This window comes from Heptranchias perlo, chromosome 22, assembly GCF_035084215.1.
Source record: "Heptranchias perlo isolate sHepPer1 chromosome 22, sHepPer1.hap1, whole genome shotgun sequence".
NCBI classification, from domain to species: Eukaryota; Metazoa; Chordata; class Chondrichthyes; order Hexanchiformes; family Hexanchidae; genus Heptranchias; species Heptranchias perlo.
Genome location: NC_090346.1, coordinates 16,465,831 through 16,484,567, shown reverse-complemented (window position 1 = coordinate 16,484,567; position 18,737 = coordinate 16,465,831). Strand labels below are relative to the sequence as shown.

Genomic DNA, 18,737 nt, shown 5'->3' with positions numbered 1-18,737 from the left:
ACTGACACACTCTCAGGGACTCCCTGTAAATACTGACACACTCCCAGGGTCCCCCTGTAAATACTGACACACTCCCAAGGACCCCCTGTAAATACTGGCACACTCCCAGGGACACCCTGTAAATACTGACACACTCCCCGGGACCCCCTGTAAATACTGACACACTCCCAGGGACCCCCTGTAAATACTGACACACTCCCAGGGACACCCTGTAAATACTGACATACTCCCAGGGACACCCTGTAAATACTGACACACTCCCAGGGACCCCCTGTAAATACTGACACACTCCCAGGGACCCCCTGTAAATACTGACACACTCCCAGGGACCCCCTGTAAATACTGACACACTCCCAGGGACCCCCTGTAAATACTGACACATCCCAGGGACCCCCTGTAAATACTGACACACTCCCAGGGACCCCCTGTAAATACTGACACATCCCAGGGAACCCCTAGAAATACTGACACACTCCCAGAGATGCCTGCAAATACTGACACACTCCCGGGAACCCCTGTAAATACTGACACACACTCTCAGGGACACCCCGCAAATACTGACACACACTCTCAGGGACACCCTGCAAATGCTGACACACTCCCTGGGACCCCCTGTAAATACTGACACACACTCTCAGGGACACCCTGTAAATGCTGACACACTCTCAGGGACACCCCGCAAATACTGACACACTCTCAGGGACACCCTGTAAATACTGACACATCCCAGGGAACCCCTAGAAATACTGACACACTCCCAGAGATGCCTGCAAATACTGACACACTCTCAGGGACACCCTGTAAATGCTGACACACTCTCAGGGACACCCCGCAAATACTGACACACACTCTCAGGGACACCCTGCAAATGCTGACACACTCCCAGGGACCCCCTGTAAATACCGACACACTCCCAGGGACCCCCTGTAAATATTGACACACTCCCGGGGACACCCCGTAAATACTGACACATCCCAGGGAACCCCTAGAAATACTGACACACTCCCAGAGATGCCTGCAAATACTGACACACTCTCAAGGACACCCCGCAAATACTGACACACTCCCAGGGACACCCCGCAAATACTGACACACACTCTCAGGGACACCCTGCAAATGCTGACACACTCCCAGGGACCCCCTGTAAATACTGACACACTCCCAGGGACCCCCTGTAAATACTGACACACTCCCAGGGACACCCTGTAAATATTGACACACTCCCGGGGACACCCCGTAAATACTGACACATCCCAGGGAACCCCTAGAAATACTGACACACTCCCAGAGATGCCTGCAAATACTGACACACTCCCGGGGACACCCCGTAAATACTGACACACTCCCGGGAACCCCTGTAAATACTGACACACTCCCGGGATCCCCTGTAAATACTGACACACTCCCGGGGACCCCCTGTAAATACTGACACACTCCCGGGATCCCCTGTAAATACTGACACACTCCCGGGGACCCCCTGTAAATACTGACACATCCCAGGGAACCCCTAGAAATACTGACACACTCCCAGAGATGCCTGCAAATACTGACACACTCCCGGGAACCCATGTAAATACTGACACACTCCCGGGAACCCCTGTAAATACTGACACACTCCCGGGGACTCCCTGTAAATATCCCCAGGTGAAGTGCGACACACACCTTCGATTGCATTGTTGACCTCCTGAATGAACAACTGCAGCTTCATGACCAGGGTGGCAGCGTGACTGTCCACCTTCCCAGGGGCCTCCTTCTGGACCGTTTTGAAAGCCCCATTCACCCAGTCCTTCACATCAAAGTTATCGTCCAGGAATTTCGAGAAATCCATTCTTTGCAGGTAAAGAACAGACTCTAACCTCTCTCCGTGGGAACGGACCTTATCTCAGCAATGTTCCAACCAGTCAACACCCTGCCGTGCCCATGAGGAAACATATATATGTCAGTGCAAGTAAAGAGACTTGTATTTATATGGCAGAGGAAGCTGGAGAAACAGCAATAAACGTTTCAAGTCTTCATGAAGGGCCAACAGTTTGAAACGTTGACTGCAGTTTATCCACAGATGCTGCCTGACCTGCTGAGTGTTTCCAGCCTTTTTATGTTTTATTTCTGTAGTTTGGGTTTTTTTGTATTTATACATCACATCTCACAGTGCTTTAAAGAACAATTAATTACTTTCAAGTGCTGTAACTCTCTTGATGTAGGCATTTTGCACACAGCAAGAAGACACAAATGGTAATGAGATGAGTGACCAGTTAATCTGCTTTCTGTTGGCATTGATGAGGGAGGGATGTTACCCAGGAAACAGGGAGAACTCCAAATAGCACCTTGGGATCTTTAACCTCCATCCACTGGTTGGTGAGTCCATAACTGGAGGTCATTACCAAAAGAACTAAGGGAGGGGTATGGGGAATTTCCTTTTGGCGGAAGGTTGTCAGGACACTGAATGCCTGGCCAGAAACAGTGGGGGAAGATGGATCCATAATCACTTTTACATAGAATTAGAATCATAGAAAGGTTACAGCATGGAAGGAGGCCATTTGGCCCATACAGTCCGTGCCAGCTCTCTGCAAGATCAATCCAGCTAGTCCCACTGCCCCACCCTATCCCTGTAGCCCTGCAAATTTTTTCCTTTCAAGTACTTATCCAGTTCTCTTTTGAAGGCCATGATTGAATCTGCCTCCACCACCCCCTCGGGCAGTGCATTCCAGATCCGAACCACTCGCCGTGTGTAAAAAAAAAGTTTTTCCTCATGTTGCCTTTGGTTCTTTTGCCAATCACCTTAAATCTATGTCCTCTGGTTCTTGACCCTTCCGCCAATAGGAACAGTTTCTCTCTATCTACTCTGTCTAGACCCTTCATGATTTTGAATACCTCCATCAAATCTCCTCTCAACCTTCTCTGTTCCAAGGAGAACAACCCCAGCTTCTCCAGTCTATCCACATAACTAAAGTCCCTCATCCCTGGAATCATTCTAGTAAATCTTTTCTGCACCCTCTCTAAGGCCTTCACGTCTTTCCTGAAGTGCGGTGCCCAGAATTGGACACAATACTCCACTTGCGGCCGAACCAGAGTTTTATAAAGATTCATCGTGACTTCCATACTTTTGTACTCTCTGCCTCTATTTATAAAGCCCAGGATCCCGTATGCTTTTTTAACCACTTTCTCAACCTGCCCTGCCACCTTCAATGATTTGTGCACATATACCCCCAGATCTCTCTGTTCCTGTACCCCTTTTAGAATTGTGCCCTCTAGTTTATATTGCCTTCTTGTATTTATCTAGCTTCCCCTTAAATGTATCAACTACATCTTGTAGTAGTGAGTTTCACATTCTTACCACTCTCGGCAAAGAAGTTTCTCCTGAATTCCCTATTGGATTTATTCGTGACTATTTTATATTTATGACAACTAGTTCTGGTTTCCTCCTCACTGGAAACATCTTCTCCCTGTCTACCCTATCAAACCCCATCATAATTTTAAAGACCTCAATCAGGTCACCCCACAGTCTTCTCTTTTCCAGAAAAAACAGCCCCAGCCTGTTCAATCTTTCCTGATAGCTCAGTCCTGGTATCATCCCAGTGAAGGGAAGTGGATAAATATTTGAAAAAGAAAAAATTATCAGGGAAAGGTTGGGGGGGGGGGGGGGGTTGGAAATCAGGACCTGGGGTGGGAGAGGGGGGCGAACGGGACTGGGGGAGAGGGGGGCGAACGGGACTGGGGGAGAGGGGGGCGAACGGGACTGGGGGAGAGGGGGGCGAACGGGACTGGGGGAGGGGGGGGCGAACGGGACTGGGGGAGAGGGGGGCGAACGGGACTGGGGGAGAGGGGGGCGAACGGGACTGGGGGAGGGGGGGGCGAACGGGACTGGGGGAGGGGGGAAATCAGGACCTGGGGTAAGGGGAGGGGGCACGGGACTGGGGTAAGGGGGAGTTCATTCAAAGAGCCAGCACAGGCTGCGATGGGCTGAACGGCCTTCATATCCCTTGTATCCCCAAACCCGAGAGTCCCAATGCCGGCCCGCTCTCAGCGGCGAGCTTTAAGTAACACGACTCGGTACCTGGTGCCTGCTCCCGGCCCCGGGCGGATGAACCGAACACTCGGCGACAAAAACAGGAAAATCCGCGGCCGCCACACAACCAGAAACCGTGACCCGCCCGGCACTGTCGCAAATCAACCCGCACCTGTCGCAATCATCCACCGTAAAGTGACCGGTGGGACCCGACCGGCGCCATCTATGTAAGGGAAGATTTCCCAATGACTGGGAGAAAGCCTTAAAGGAACACGATTCAATGATAGCTTTTTGTGGTGGTGGTGGGTCTGTCTTTGGAAGGAGGGGTCTGTCTTTGGGTGGGATAGGTCTGTAGAAAGTTCACACTGTTTTATTGGTTTCATAATATCACAGGAAATATATTTAAAACTTTATTTATGTTGACCCTCCAATCTAAGGAACAGCTGTTTCTTAGAATCATGCAGTACAGAAGGAGGCCATTTGGCTATATACAATTAGTCCCACTCTCATGCTCTTTCCCCGTAGCCCTGTAAATTTCTCCTTTTCAAGTATTTATCCAATTCCTCCCTTTTGAAAGTTATTATTGAATCTGCTTCCACCACCCTTTCAGGCAGCACATTCCAGATCATAACAACTCGCTGTGTAATAAATTCTCACCTTTCCACTGGTTCTTTTGCCAAATACCTTAAATCTTTGTCCTCTGGTTACCGATCCTTCTGCCATTGGAAACAGTTTCTCCTTTATTCTATCAAAACCGTTCATAATTTTGAACGCCTCAATTAAATCTCCCTTTAACCTTCTCTGCTCTGGGGAGAACTCAATATCTACTGTATTATATCTCTGTATGTTAGTTATTCATTTGATAATCTGGAACATAGGAACAGGAATAGGCCATTCAGCCCCTCGAGCCTATGCCACCACTCAGTGGCTGAGCTGTATCTCAACCCCATTCTCCAGCGCGGGCTCTGTAACGCTCAACACCCCGCCCAACAACAATCCAGCAATCCCAATCCTGAAACTTTCAATTGTCAGTGTGGAGTCAGCCAGCTGGTAAAGGTGAGAGTTTGTGGGGGAGTCAGGAGTGGCTTTGGGCCCAAACCCTCCGTTTGTTTAGTTTGATACAAAATACGGCCGTAAACAAACCAGTGAGAGACATCATTTAATCATGGTGTTTAAAACGATAAAGGGATTGGATGGGGTGGTTTTGATTCTTATCCCACTAATGGCTCCTGTTCCCCATCCTTGCCTTTGAGGAGCCCCTCTTCTCTCCCCCTGCCTCCCCCCTCTCACTGGTACAATTTGCTGTACGTTACCCCACCCCCATGACTGTTCCTCGTCTCCTGATTATCACCTGACATCCACACACACACACACCTTCAAACAGGTCCACACACACTGCTCGGGGGCAAGAAGCCTGACTGATTCTGTTTTGTTCATCTCACTTGTGCAGGGGCACTGAGGCCAATTATGCCTCCCCCCGCCAAGGGCCATCCTGGTGGACACCAGGCATAGAATCTTGCCAGGTATGGAGCGTGGTCATTCGCAGGATGGGTCAGAGGTCAGGTACCAGCTCTGTTGCGGCCTCACACCGGGCTCTTCTAACTTCCCCCATTTATCATGGTATCACACTAGGTACAGCACAGAGGGAGGCCACTCGGCCCATCGTGCCTGTGCCAGCTCTTTGAAAGACTTATCCAGTTAGTCCTATTCCCTTGTTCTTTCCTCATAGCCCTGCAAATGAGCCCTGAAAGTTAGTATTGAATCTGCTTCCTCCACCTTTTCAGGCAGTGAATTCCAGATCATTGCAACTCGCTGCATAAAAAAAATTTCTCCTCAGGTTCTTTTCCCGATCACCTTAAATCATTGTCCCCTGGTCACCGACCCTTCTGCCACTAGAAACAGTTTCTCCTTATTCACTCTATCAAAACTGTTCATGATTTTGAACACCTCTATCAAATCTCCCCTTAACCTTTTCTGCTCCAAGGGGAACCACCCCAGCTTCTCCAGTCTCTCCACATAACTGAAGTCGCTCATCCCTGGTATCATTCTAATAAACTCTCCTGCACCCTCTAAGGCCTGGACATCCTCCCTAAAGTGTGGTGTCCAGAATTGGACACAATACTCCAGCTGAGGCCTAACCTATGGACCCAAACAGCGAGGGACTTCACGTGGCCCAGCGGGTTACAGAAAAGAAGGACAAACTTGCATTTATACAGTGCCTTCCATTTCCTCAGGACTCCCCAAAGCGCTTCACGTGCTATGAAGTACTTTTGAAGTGTAGGCATCAGTGTGGAGAAATGCGGCTGCCAATTTTTGCACAGCAAGATCTCAAAAAACAGCTTCAACATACTGCAGCAGAGAGTGGTGACAGGCAACTCTCCAAAGACTGATTCCCATCCTGGGCAACGGCCAGACCTTCACTACAGTGAGAGACATCCCATTGGACAATGTCACCCTAGAATAGTGATCAAGAAGCAGGAGCTCTGGCTTCTTTCCCCTTCTCCAGATCCAGAGAAAGCAAAGTCAGTCAGTGGCAGCGCCTCCTCCTGGTGCCCGTGATCAAACCTGGGACCTTCTGGTCTGTGTGGTTTAGTCCCACATTAGGGAGTCTTGGGATGTCAAACAGTCATTGCCCAACCTAGCAAACAAAGCATCTCCCAGTGGCCAGTGTGGAGACACACTGCTGGGAGTCTGGATACATGTGATCCGCAGGTTCTGGAGACTGTGCAGGAAGGGGAGAAGGGGAAATCGAAACTACAAAAAAAGCTGAGAAGTTTAAAGGATTTATTTTACTGCTCTCACAACAGATAAACACTAAAAAAAACTTCAAGACCAGCACACCTTTTACTACAAAGTAAATCAGAACACGAACTGTTCACATAATTTAAAACGTAAACATTGATACGTATGCGTTATCTGTGGCTCTGGTACAGCGTTCTGCACAAGTACCCGCAACACAAGGACCAGCAACACATACTCACCCCCCCCCATTAGAACAACTTGCATTTATACAACGCCTAAAACGTCCCAAGGCGCTTCACAGGAGCGATTATCAAACAAAATTTGACACCAAGCCAAAGAAGGAGATATTAGGATAGGTGACCAAAAGCTTGGTCAAAGAGGTAGATTTTAAGGAGCGTCTTAAAGGAGGAGAGAGAGACGGAGAGGTTTAGGGAGGGAATTGCAGAGCTTAGAGCCTAGGCAGCTGAAGGCACAGCCGCCAATGGTGGAGCGATGGAGTGGGGAATGGACCAGAGGCCAGAGTTGGAGGAGCGCAGAGATCTCAGAGGGTTGGGGAGTTTTTCCTCTAAGGCTGTCAGTTCTAACACTCTGTTACACCCCATCCTCAGAGACAGACAGAGAACTGGTTGCACCATACAATGGAAAAAGCCAATGTTTAGGGAAAGAACAAAAGGGTTTTTAATTTTTAAAAAACTGAAACTGTCAGTATATTAACATTAGAGTAATGTGCAAGATATTAGCAGAAAGATTAATCATAATAGTGATTTCCCCCCCCCCCCCACCAATTCATTAATGTGCATGACTCAGTAAGGATCGTAGCACTCGGTTACAGCACCTACAGTTTCCAAACAATCCCCTCCTCGCGGAATACCCTACAATCCCCCTCCCACTCCTCGCGGAATATCCTACATTCCCCCTCCCTCCCCTCGGAGAATATCCTACAATCCCCCTCCCCCCACCCCCCCCTCGGAGAATACCCTACAATCCCCCTCCCCCGCGGAATACCCTACAATTCCCACCACTCGCGAAATTCTCTACATTTCAGTGCACAAATCACACAGCCTAGAAATATCTCAACAACTCAAAACATGTCTGCTAGGAGTGGACAAAGGAATTTATTTACACAGTGCCTGATGATATCTCTCAGGTACGTCCCAAAGTGCTTCACATCCTATGAAATTACTATAAAGTGCAGTAAAATGTTGGCCATTTTGCACACAGCAAGATCCCACAATCAGTGTTGATTGAGCGACATACACTGACCAGGGCACCAGAACTCCCTGCTTTCCTTTCAAATAGTGCCATGGGATCTTTTACACCCACCAGAACAGTCAGACAAGGCCTCGGTTTAACATCTCATCCGAAAGACGGCACCTCCGCCAGTGCAGCACTCCCTCAGTACTGACCCTCCGACAGTGCAGTGCTCCCTCAGTACTGACCCTCCGTCAGTGCAGCACTCCCTCAGTACTGACCCTCCGCCAGTGCAGCTCTCCCTCAGTACTGACCCTCCGCCAGTGCAGCTCTCCCTCAGTACTGCCCCCCCCTCAGTACTGGTCTGGGAGTGTTGACCTGGATTATGGACTCAAGTCTCAGGAGTGGGACTCTGACTGAGAGGCAGGCATGAGACGCACTGAGCCAAGCTGACACATATTAGATAGAAATACATTAAATATTAGGATGACATTGTTGTATTTTATTGAGTAATTTCCAGGCTCAGACTGTTTAAATATCAGTTGGAGTGCATTTTTACGCATAAATGTGATCTTGTACAATCTGGATTGTACGGTCATTTAAAATGTCTGGTAAATCTACGCAGGTCCAAAGTTTGAGGGTTACATTATCGCATTTTCCAAAATTACAAAAATATAAATATACTTTGATTATATTTGCGAGTCTAGTTTCTTTCCTTAAACATTTATTTCTTTGACTATTTCCAAGAACTTGTTTTCCCTATTTTAAAAAATTGGTTTTTAGTTCGGAGGGGATTGTGTAGAGTTTGAAGAGAGTATTTTCTGTGGTGCGAGATCTCCTAAAACTTTGCTTTCTGGCAGCAAGTTCATTTTTTCGTTGTACAGTCAAGGGATTGAGGGTAAAGCTTCGAAAACAGGTCACCATTCCCATTGGATCACCAAGGGAGGACTTTCTGCTGCACATCGAGTAATGTGAGCACAGAGAAAATTAAACTCATAATGTCCGAGCTGGTGAACTGGTCAGTGGATTAAATAAACCCACAGTGTCCGAGCTGGTGAACTGGTCAGTGGATTAAATAAACCCACAATGTCCGAGCTGGTGAACTGGTCAGTGGATTAAATAAACCCACAGTGTCTGAGCCGGTGAACTGGGGAGGAGGTGGGGGTGAGGGAGCACCCCCTCTCTGTTGATGCTGGGTGTGCAGTATAACAAGGGCATTAATAACCAGGGCTCTTTATCTGCTCTGGGCACCAATTCTGTAGAAAGGGGAAGTGAACGAGAAGCAACTTGGCAAAGTTGGGGTTCCAACCTTTGAACCCGGCCCACAGCATGTCCCGATCTGCCCAGACATTTCCTTGCGACAGTTAAACCAGCCCAACAATTGTCAACCACTTCCTGGCTTGGAATCCAATATAATTCATGGGAATTCTGTGGCATTTTTGTAAAGAGAAAACGTGATGATCCTCCTGTTTGGGGGTTCGATCCCCAGGGCCGTGTCCTTCTGTGACTCTCCCTCACGCTGGTCCCCGCTCGCTCTTCACAGACTGCCCCAGGTCTCTGCGGCTGGGAACTCGGTGACCTCCCCAGTCTCTGCAAAGGGCTGTTCACCCATGGTGTAGAGCAGCTTGTAACGCAAGCGAGCTTTCTCCTACAAAGCAACACAATACAGGCTGCTCACATGTTAATAAATAACCACAGACCACACAATAGAGTGGCCAACTCACCACAATTCTCCAGGAATTAGAGATTAATCTCCCAGGTCACTGCCGCCAGCAACTCCCAGGAGAAAATTCAATGGGGCTTTAATAAAAGTTTCCTTATTTCATTTTCTTTGAAAGTTTTCGTTTATTATAAAAATATCAGGAGTTGCACAACACCAGGTTATAGTCCAACAGCTTTATTTGAAATCACAAGCTTTCGGAGCTTTACTCCTTCGTCAGGTGAGTGAAGGGTTCCATAAAGGCACCGCATATATGGTCAGAGAACAATGCCTGGTGATTACAGGTAATCTTTCTAACTGCCCTTTATCACACCTCGGCAGAGAGATAATCACAGCAATCAAAGGAGTGGATGGTGTTCAGACAGGTTAGTCAGGAAAACATTACATCCAAGAATACTGAATACACAAGGGGTCAAATCACAAAGACAGAGAGAGAGAGAGACCAGAAAGACAGAGAGAGAGAGAATGTCCAGTTGTATTAAAAACAGATAACTTTTTGTCGCTGGTGGGGTTACATGTAGCGTGACATGAACCCAAGATCCCAGTTGAGGCCGTGCTCATGGGTGCGGAACTTGGCTATCAATTTCTGCTCGACGATTTTGCGTTGTCGTGTGTCTCGAAGGCCGCCTTGGAAAACGCTTACCTGAAGATCGGAGGCTAAATGTCCTTGACTGCTGAAGTGTTCCCCGACTGGGAGGGAACCCTCCTGTCTGGCGATTGTTGCGCGGTGTCCGTTCATCCATTGTCGCAGTGTCTGCATGGTCTCGCCAATGTACCATGCTCCGGGGCATCCTTTCCTGCAACGTATGAGGTAGACAACGTTGGCCGAGTCACAGGAGTATGAACCATGTACCTGGTGTCCTCTCGTGTGATGGTGGTATCTGTGTCGATGATCTGGCATGTCTCGCAGAGGTTGCCGTGGCAGGGTTGTGTGGTGTCGTGGACGCTGTTCTCCTGAAAGCTGGGTAATTTGCTGCGAACGATGGTCTGTTTGAGGTTGGGTGGCTGTTTGAAGGCGAGTAGTGGAGGCGTGGGGATGGCCTTAGCGAGGTGTTCGTCGTCATCGATGACATGTTGAAGGCTGCGGAGAACATGGTGTAGTTTCTCCGCTCCGGGGAAGTACTGGACGACGAAGGGTACTCTGTTGGTTGCGTCCCGTGTTAGTCTTCTGAGGAGGTCTATGCGATTTTTCGCTGTGGCACGTTGGAACTGTCGATCGACAGATGAACGGACACCGCACAACAATCGCCAGACAGGAGGGTTCCCTCCCAGTCGGGGAACACTTCAGCAGTCAAGGACATTCAGCCTCCAATCTTCGGGTAAGCGTTCTCCAAGGCGGCCTTCGAGACACACGACAATGCAAAATCGTCGAGCAGAAATTGAGAGCCAAGTTCCGCACCCATGAAGACGGCCTCAACCGGATCTTGGGTTCATGTCACGCTACATGTAACCCCACCAGCGAAAAAAAGTTATCTGTTTTTAATACAACTGGTCATTCTCTCTCTCTCTGTGTCTTTGTTATCTGACCCCTTGTGTATTCAGTATTCTTGGATGAAATGTGTCCCTGACTAACCTGTCTGAACACCATCCACTCCTTTGATTGCTGTGATTATCTCTCTGCCGAGGTGTGATAACGGGCAGTTAGAAAGATTATCTGTAATCACCAGGCATTGTTCTCTGACTATATATGCGGTGCCTTTATGGAACCCTTCACTCACCTGACGAAGGAGCAAAGCTCCGAAAGCTTGTGATTTCAAATGAAGCTGTTGGACTATAACCTGGTGTTGTGCAACTCCTTACATTTGTCCACCCCAGTCCATCACCGGCATCTCCACATTATAAAAATATCGGAGTCGGAGAAAAAACTAGCTGTTTGACTGACAGTCAAGAATAATCCAATCAGATAACGGAGAGTCTGTTCAATGACCAATTGGTGAGGAAGGGCGGGGCTCCACGAGGATAGGCATGTCAGGTGACCAATGGCAGGGATGGGGGTGGGGCTCCGTGAGGATGGGTGTGCTGGGCGACCAATGGTGGGCGGGAGCGAGGCTCCACAAGGATAGATGTGTCAGGTAACCAATGGCGGGGTGATTGGAGGTCATGTGATGAAAACTCCAGGACTACGTTCAAGCAGAGTTGGCAACCCTGCCAGTAAGTTGGTCCCCTCACTTTACACTGACCTCGGCCACCAGCCCTGGAACCTGCTCCGTTCCACCAGCACAATCATCCTCCGCCTCCATGAAGCACAATATGTTTCTTTTTTTAAAAAAATGTCTGAAAAGACTCCAATTCTGGAGAGAAGGAATTGGGAGCAAAGAAAGAGAGAGAATTTTAAGCCATTTCTTCAGCAGAGCAGAAAAGGCTCCAATTTGGCAACTGAGGTTCAAGGTGGGAGTGGGGTCGGGGATTGTCCTGGAGTCTCCAGCAATTGAAAATTAACCTCCAGGACACTGTTGCCAGCAAATTCAGGGAGAAAGTCGTCGGGACTTTAAAAACATATCGGGGGGGGACAAAGGGCTGAAGACTGATAGTCAAGAATCATCCAATCAGGGAAGGAGGAGTCCGTTTGCTTTCCAATTGGTGGGGAATATGGTGAGTGGGAGGTTGGGTGACCAATGGGAGGACCACCCAGATTACATCCAATCATAGTTGGCAACGCGAGTCAGGAGCAATGTTCTTTACTTATTGAAAGCAGAATGTCGGGGACACAAGCGTCCAATCCCTTACCTTCTGGGGGTTAGCGAGGAGCATGACCTGTGAGATGACGGGAGGTGGGAGGAGGGGATTGAACGCGGACAGCTCTGTGCCCGAGGCTGACTGAAGCTTCACCCTCATCACCTGCAACCAAACAAATACCCAGAGCTGGTGAGTTCACAGATTCCGCTGACCCCTTCCAACACAACGCCTGTCTCTGCACAATCGGGAGGGGACAGTCACACTCAACAGTATCAATGGACAGCCCCTCCCTCGAGCGCAAGGCACAGGGGAAGCTCAAATCTGTAACAGTTGTAGGAAGTTAAGCTTGGTTGTGATTTACATGAGTGAAGCATGGTTTTTAACACCTTAACACACACAGAGTCAGACACACACACATTACACACAGTCACAGTTCCAGGCGCATGTAATGAACAGTCTTACCTTTGGCACTGCAGCTTGAAAGAGGATGTTCTTTATTGGTGTTGGCGATGAGCTGAGCAGAGAGATCACGATGACCAATAGGTCCGGTCTCCCGGGAGGGGCTTTTGCGAAGTGGAACAGGACCCGGAAGCCGTGCCTGTCGAAAGCTGTGACTGGCGGGACACTACCTGCCAGAGTTGAAGATGGAAGAGAATGATGCCAGCTGGTAAGAGAGAAGCAGGATCCAGCACTGCTCTGTGCTGTTAGCTGATCCCACCCAGAGTAGCAGTAAGGGGCGGGAGGGGGGGTAAAACTGGCTAAAACTTCCAGCTGTAACCCTGGGGCCAGTGAGGGGCCTCTGGGCAAACTCCCGAGTGGACGCTCCACAACATAAGTTGCAGAACATCCAATTCTGGCCTCTTGTCCATCCCTGATTTTCATCGCCCCACCATTAGCAGCCGTGCCTTCAGCTGCCTGGGCCCTAAGCTCTGGAATTTCCACCCTAAATCTCTCTGCCTCTCTCTCCTCCTTTAAAACACTCCTTAAAACCTGCCTCTTTGACTAAACTTTTAGTCACCTGTCATAATATCTCCTTATGGGTCCACTTTTTGTCTGCTAATCGCTCCGACAAAGCACCTTGGGACGTTTTACTTCGTTAAAGGCGCTATATAAAGGCAAGTTGTTGTTGTTGATGTGCCAGATATGGTCACAAGGCAAAGCAGAGACGAGGGAGACCATTCGGTCCATCTGGCTGATTCCTCCCATTGCAGTGTCTAGCTCCCACTTCCCTACCCGAGCCCATTTCAGCACCTGATCCCTCTCTCTCCGTGACACCAGCCCTGAATTCACCAACATCTCACCCCCATCGAATCCCGTAATCATTTCAAACTCAATCAGATCACCCCCTCAATCTCCAACACTCGAGAGGGCTGGAAATCTCTCTCAAATGATGGATGGAAACTGTCACCCTTTGACCTTCAGAGGTCAGATGGCTCCTGCTGCACCTACTTGGTTTGATGCTCTCCAAAGGCACATAGAGGTTCTTCAGGGAGATGGCGTCTATGCCAGCTCGCTGCTGAGTGGTGGGCGAGGCGGTACAGCGAGCGGGCGATACAGGTGCGGGATGGTGCGGTGGGGAGATGGTATCCTCGCTGAGTCCCACCGATCGAGGGAGAAGAGCTGGCCCTGTCAGCTGACCCTGGGCTGCGGGAGTGCCGAGATTCGAGGCAGCAGCGAGCTGGTGGGTCAGAGCCCGATTCTGAAGGTCCCTCAGTGTGGGTCTCACTTGCGGCGAATCCCTGGGCAAATAGGGAGTGGATATTTTTATTTTAAAAAGAAAAAGGTTAAAAATCCTTAACTGGTTTGATGCCTCACTCCCTGAAACGATCTCCAATTAAGGTAGGGCCCGGAGATCCACAGAGTACCGAGGGAGGGCTGCACCGTCGGAGGGGCGGTACCGAGGGAGCGCTGCACCGTCGGAGGGGCGGTACCGAGGGAGCGCTGCACCGTCGGAGGGGCGGTACCGAGGGAGGGCTGCACCGTCGGAGGGGCGGTACCGAGGGAGGGCTGCACCGTCGGAGGGGCGGTACCGAGGGAGGGCTGCACCGTCGGAGGGGCGGTACCGAGGGAGGGCTGCACCGTCGGAGGGGCGGTACCGAGGGAGGGCTGCACCGTCGGAGGGGCGGTACCGAGGGAGCGCTGCACCGTCGGAGGGGCGGTACCGAGGGAGCGCTGCACCGTCGGAGGGGCGGTACCGAGGGAGCGCTGCACCGTCGGAGGGGCGGTACCGAGGGAGGGCTGCACCGTCGGAGGGGCGGTACCGAGGGAGCGCTGCACCGTCGGAGGGGCCGTTCGGATGAGACGTTAAACCGAGGCCCCCCCCATCTGCCCTCCCACGGCACTACTGGAAGAAGAGCAGGGGAGTTCTCCCTGGTGTCCTGGGGCCAATATTTATCCCTCAACCAACATCGTTAATACAGATTATCTGGTCATTATCACATTGCTGTTAGTGGGATCTTGCTCTGCGTAATATTGGCTGCCGTGTTTCCCACATTACCTCAGTGACTACACTTCAAAAGTACTTCACTGGCTGTAAAGCGCTTTGGGACGTCCAGAGGTTGTGAAAAGTGCTATAGAAATGCAAGTCTTTCTTTACGCAAACCGTGACAGTGAACAGCCCGCTACTCCCGACAACCAGGCACGAGACGCCCCAGCCCATCACATCTCTGTCCGCCTGGTACAACGTCTAGACAAGGCGCAGTAACAAGAGCCGGCCTGTGGGGGGCAGCACTCACCCAGTCCTGCGACCCAGTAAATTCACAATTGAGGTTTAACACCTCGCTCAGCACATCCCCCACTTTGGTAATTGGAGGTTTCGGGGAGTGGGTTCACAGAGCCCATTGGGAGAACTCACATTAAGCAGCAAGTCCCGACTTAACTTGAGGAATTCAGGAGAAACATCTTTACCCAGAGAGTGGTTAGAATGTGGAACTCGATACCACGGGGAATAGTTGAAGCAAATAGCATAGATGGATTTAAGGGGAAACTAGATAAACACATGAGGGAGAAAGGAATAGAAGGATATCCTGATATGGTGAGAGGAAGTAGGGAGGGAGAGAGGCTCGTGTGGAGCATAAACGTCAGCATGGACCAGTTGGGCCGAATGGCCTGTTTCTGTGCTGTACATTCAATGTAAGCGTATTGGCAATACACAGTGATAAGGAGCAGAGGCCCTGGCTGATTCTCCTCCACCATCGACCCAGGGCACTGAGGGGTCAGTACCACACCAGGTGGGGTCTATTAATAAGCTACTTGGGAGCTTTAAAAAGAGGGAAATAAAACATCAGAACACAGTAAGAAGATGTAAAGATAGAGAGCTGAGAGCTGAGAGCGAGAGCGAGAGAGACACACACACGCAGGCAGCAGGAGTTGCTGCTTCTCACCAGCGGACTGCCTGAGCTCTGGGGCTCGAGCGATTGTTCGATCAGCGTTCTCCCCAACAGGTCCAGGTCATCCAGGCCTCTGCTCCCATTGGCTGAGGCGGAGTTCGGTACGGTAACAGTCGGAGTAGCTTCCTGCAACATCAGAGGTTGGAACATTAGAGCGGAACAAGCAATGGAGGGAGGGGTCAAAGAGCAGAGGGGGTCACCAGTGGCAGGGGTGAGGGTCTAACAGCAGGGGGAGCAGGTCCTGCTCCAGAGGAAGGGTCACCCAGTTCCTGACTTTACTTACCTGGAACGTGTTCCAATTCCCAGCTCCCAGTGTTTGCTGCATCAGTGGCGCAGCTCCCAGTGTTTGCTGCATCAGTGGCGGATCATTCAGGTCTGGAAGAGCAATGTGCCAGTGAGTCACCACACAGAACCCAGACAGACCGCCCCACACACCCACCCCTCCTTTCCCCGCACACCCACCCCCCTTCCCCAGCACCCACCCCCCTTCCCACACACCCACCCCTCCTTGCCCAACACACCCACCTCCCCTTCCCCAGCACCCACCCTCCCCCACGCCCCACACACCCACCCCTCCTTCCCCCGCACCCACCCTCCCCCACGCCCCACACACCCACCCCTCCTTCCCCCGCACCCACCCTCCCCCACGCCCCACACACCCACCTCCCCTTCCCCAGCACCCACCCTCCCCCACGCCCCACACACCCACCCCTCCTCCCCCCACGCCCCACACACCCACCCCTCCTTCCCCCGCACACCCACCCCCCTTCCCCCACACACCCACCCCCTCCCCCACGCCCCACACACCCACCCCTCCTCCCCCCACGCCCCACACACCCACCCCTCCTTCCCCCACACACCCACCTCCCTTCCCCCACACACCCACCCCCCCTTCCCCAGCACCAACCCTCCCCCACGCCCCCACACACCCACCCCTCCTTGCCCCACACACCCACCCCCCCTTCCCCAGCACCCACCCTCCCCCACGCCCCACACACCCACCCCTCCCCCCACCGCACCCACCTCCCCACACACACACCCACCCCCCTCCTCCCCCCTCACTGAAGAGGATCTCTGGGAGCTAATCTGTTATTTGATAAACGATTCATGATCCCTGGACACAGTGTTCAGCTGGATCTCTGCAGATCCCTGACTTCCTGAATGGGCAGGGGGGCGGGGGAGGAACAAAGGGACCTTCTGGATCTTGTCCACTTTTGATCCCCGTTTTAGATCAATCGGAGGGATTATTCCCAGAGTGATCAAAGGAGGGAAAGTGGGAAGGGAGTCAACGATCGCACGGACTGGGTGAAGAAGATTCTTCAGCCCATTAAATCCCATCCTCAACACCAACCCTATCGTCCTCCCACTTACAGCGAAACGTCCACCCCGACAGGCAGACAGGGCCTCAGTTTAATCTCTCATCCAAAAGAAGGCACCTCCGACAGTGCAGCACTCTCTCAACACTGCACCGGGAGTGTCAGCCTGGATTATGGGATCAAGTCTCTGGTGTGGGACTCGAACCCACGACCTTCTGACTCAGAGGCGAGAGAGATACCCACTGAGCCAAGCTATTGGTTTCCTTCTCTGTTCTCTGGTGTGGATACATTCGGGGTTGTGGGGTCAGGAGAAGTTTGCTTTGTCCTCCTGAGGTGGAAATGATAACTCCGAGCCAACCAGCGAGGGGGGGGGGGGGGGTCACCGAGCGGCAGGGGGGGGGGGGTCAAAGAGCGGCGGGGGGGGGGGGGGGGGGTCAAAGAGCGGCGGGGGGGGGGGGGGGTCAAAGAGCGGCGGGGGGGGGGGGGGGTCAAAGAGCGGCGGGGGGGGGGGGGGGTCAAAGAGCGGCAGGGGGGGGGGTCAAAGAGCGGCGGGGGGGGGGTCAAAGAGCGGCGGGGGGGGGGTCAAAGAGCGGCGGGGGGGGGGTCAAAGAGCGGCGGGGGGGGGTCAAAGAGCGGCGGGGGGGGGTCAAAGAGCGGCGGGGGGGGGGTCAAAGAGCGGCGGGGGGGGGGTCAAAGAGCGGCGGGGGGGGGGGGGGGGTCAAAGAGCGGCGGGGGGGGGGGGGTCACCCACAGGATAACGTGAGGTAAGCAAATGCAAGTTATCAAAGCATGCAGCCAGGTCGTTTCGCAAGCATAAATTTCGATCAGATCGGCTTCCTGCCGTCAGTTGATCGCTCGACCAATCGAGACGAGCAATGGGACTTGGCAGATGGGGTGAAACCGTGCCTAGCGCAGACGCGGGGAGCTGAGGGCCGCGGAGTCACGTGACCGGGCGCCATTCCATCAGTTAAAGGGGCGGACAGACCGAGCTGAATGTTACCTACCCAACGACATCAGCTCCTCATCCAGCCAGGGCAGCACCTCCTTCCCGGAGTCCTGAGCCCCGAAGGTACCAGGAGTTACAAAATCCGACTCCACATCGGTTAAATCCGCCAGCACCAGATCGGCTTCAAAAATCAAAAGGCTGATTTTAGATCCTTGATTCTAAAAATCGCGATTTAATTCAAATACGGACCACTCTGACCTGGGCCCCCGACCCCTGACCCCCGACCCCCATCACTGTTCCAACACAAGCTCGAGGAGCAGCACCTCGTCTTTCTATTGGTCACTTTACAGCCTCCCGGACTCAACACCGAGTTCAACAACTTTAGACCTTAACCACCCCTCCCATTTTCTCCTGGACATTATGTAATCATTTACACCGCCTCTAGACTCATCTTTTGTTTCCACGTTTGTCCCATTATCACCTCCTTGCCTTGCACCATCATCCTATTTGTCATTTAATCACTCCTGCCCTCCCCCCATCACAGACCTACCCTTTTGCTCTTTCCCTGCCCCCATTTCCCCAGCTCTGAATTTGCTTACAAGCTGTTCATCACTAACTATCTTCCAGTTCTGACGAAAGGTCATCGACCTGAAATATTAACTCTGTTTCTCTCTCCACAAATGCAGCTCGACGAGCTGAGCGTTTCCAGCATTTTCCGTTTTTATTCCAGGAACTCTTAATCTGGCTCTGA

The 18,737-nt window shown here is 51.6% G+C and overlaps 2 protein-coding genes across 2 annotated transcripts in view; both read right to left on the bottom strand.

Moving 5' to 3' along the window:
• cog7 (component of oligomeric golgi complex 7) overlaps positions 1-4,153 on the bottom strand; it is a 33,254-nt gene extending 29,101 nt beyond the window's left edge. The window contains exons 1-2 of the mRNA XM_068003755.1: positions 4,055-4,153; positions 1,663-1,909 (exon numbers count right to left, since the gene is read on the bottom strand). Coding sequence (XP_067859856.1) covers positions 1,663-1,828 — 166 coding nt within the window. The 5' untranslated portion in view covers positions 1,829-1,909; positions 4,055-4,153. The remainder of the gene's footprint in view (positions 1-1,662; positions 1,910-4,054) is intronic.
• A 4,267-nt stretch (positions 4,154-8,420) lies between these two features.
• Positions 8,421-18,737, bottom strand: part of LOC137340527 (ADP-ribosylation factor-binding protein GGA1-like) — a 28,219-nt gene continuing 17,902 nt past the window's right edge. The window contains 8 exon segments of the mRNA XM_068003039.1: positions 8,421-9,587; positions 12,387-12,497; positions 12,798-12,964; positions 13,785-14,074; positions 15,719-15,744; positions 15,746-15,850; positions 16,008-16,099; positions 18,045-18,167. Coding sequence (XP_067859140.1) covers positions 9,477-9,587; positions 12,387-12,497; positions 12,798-12,964; positions 13,785-14,074; positions 15,719-15,744; positions 15,746-15,850; positions 16,008-16,099; positions 18,045-18,167 — 1,025 coding nt within the window. The 3' untranslated portion in view covers positions 8,421-9,476.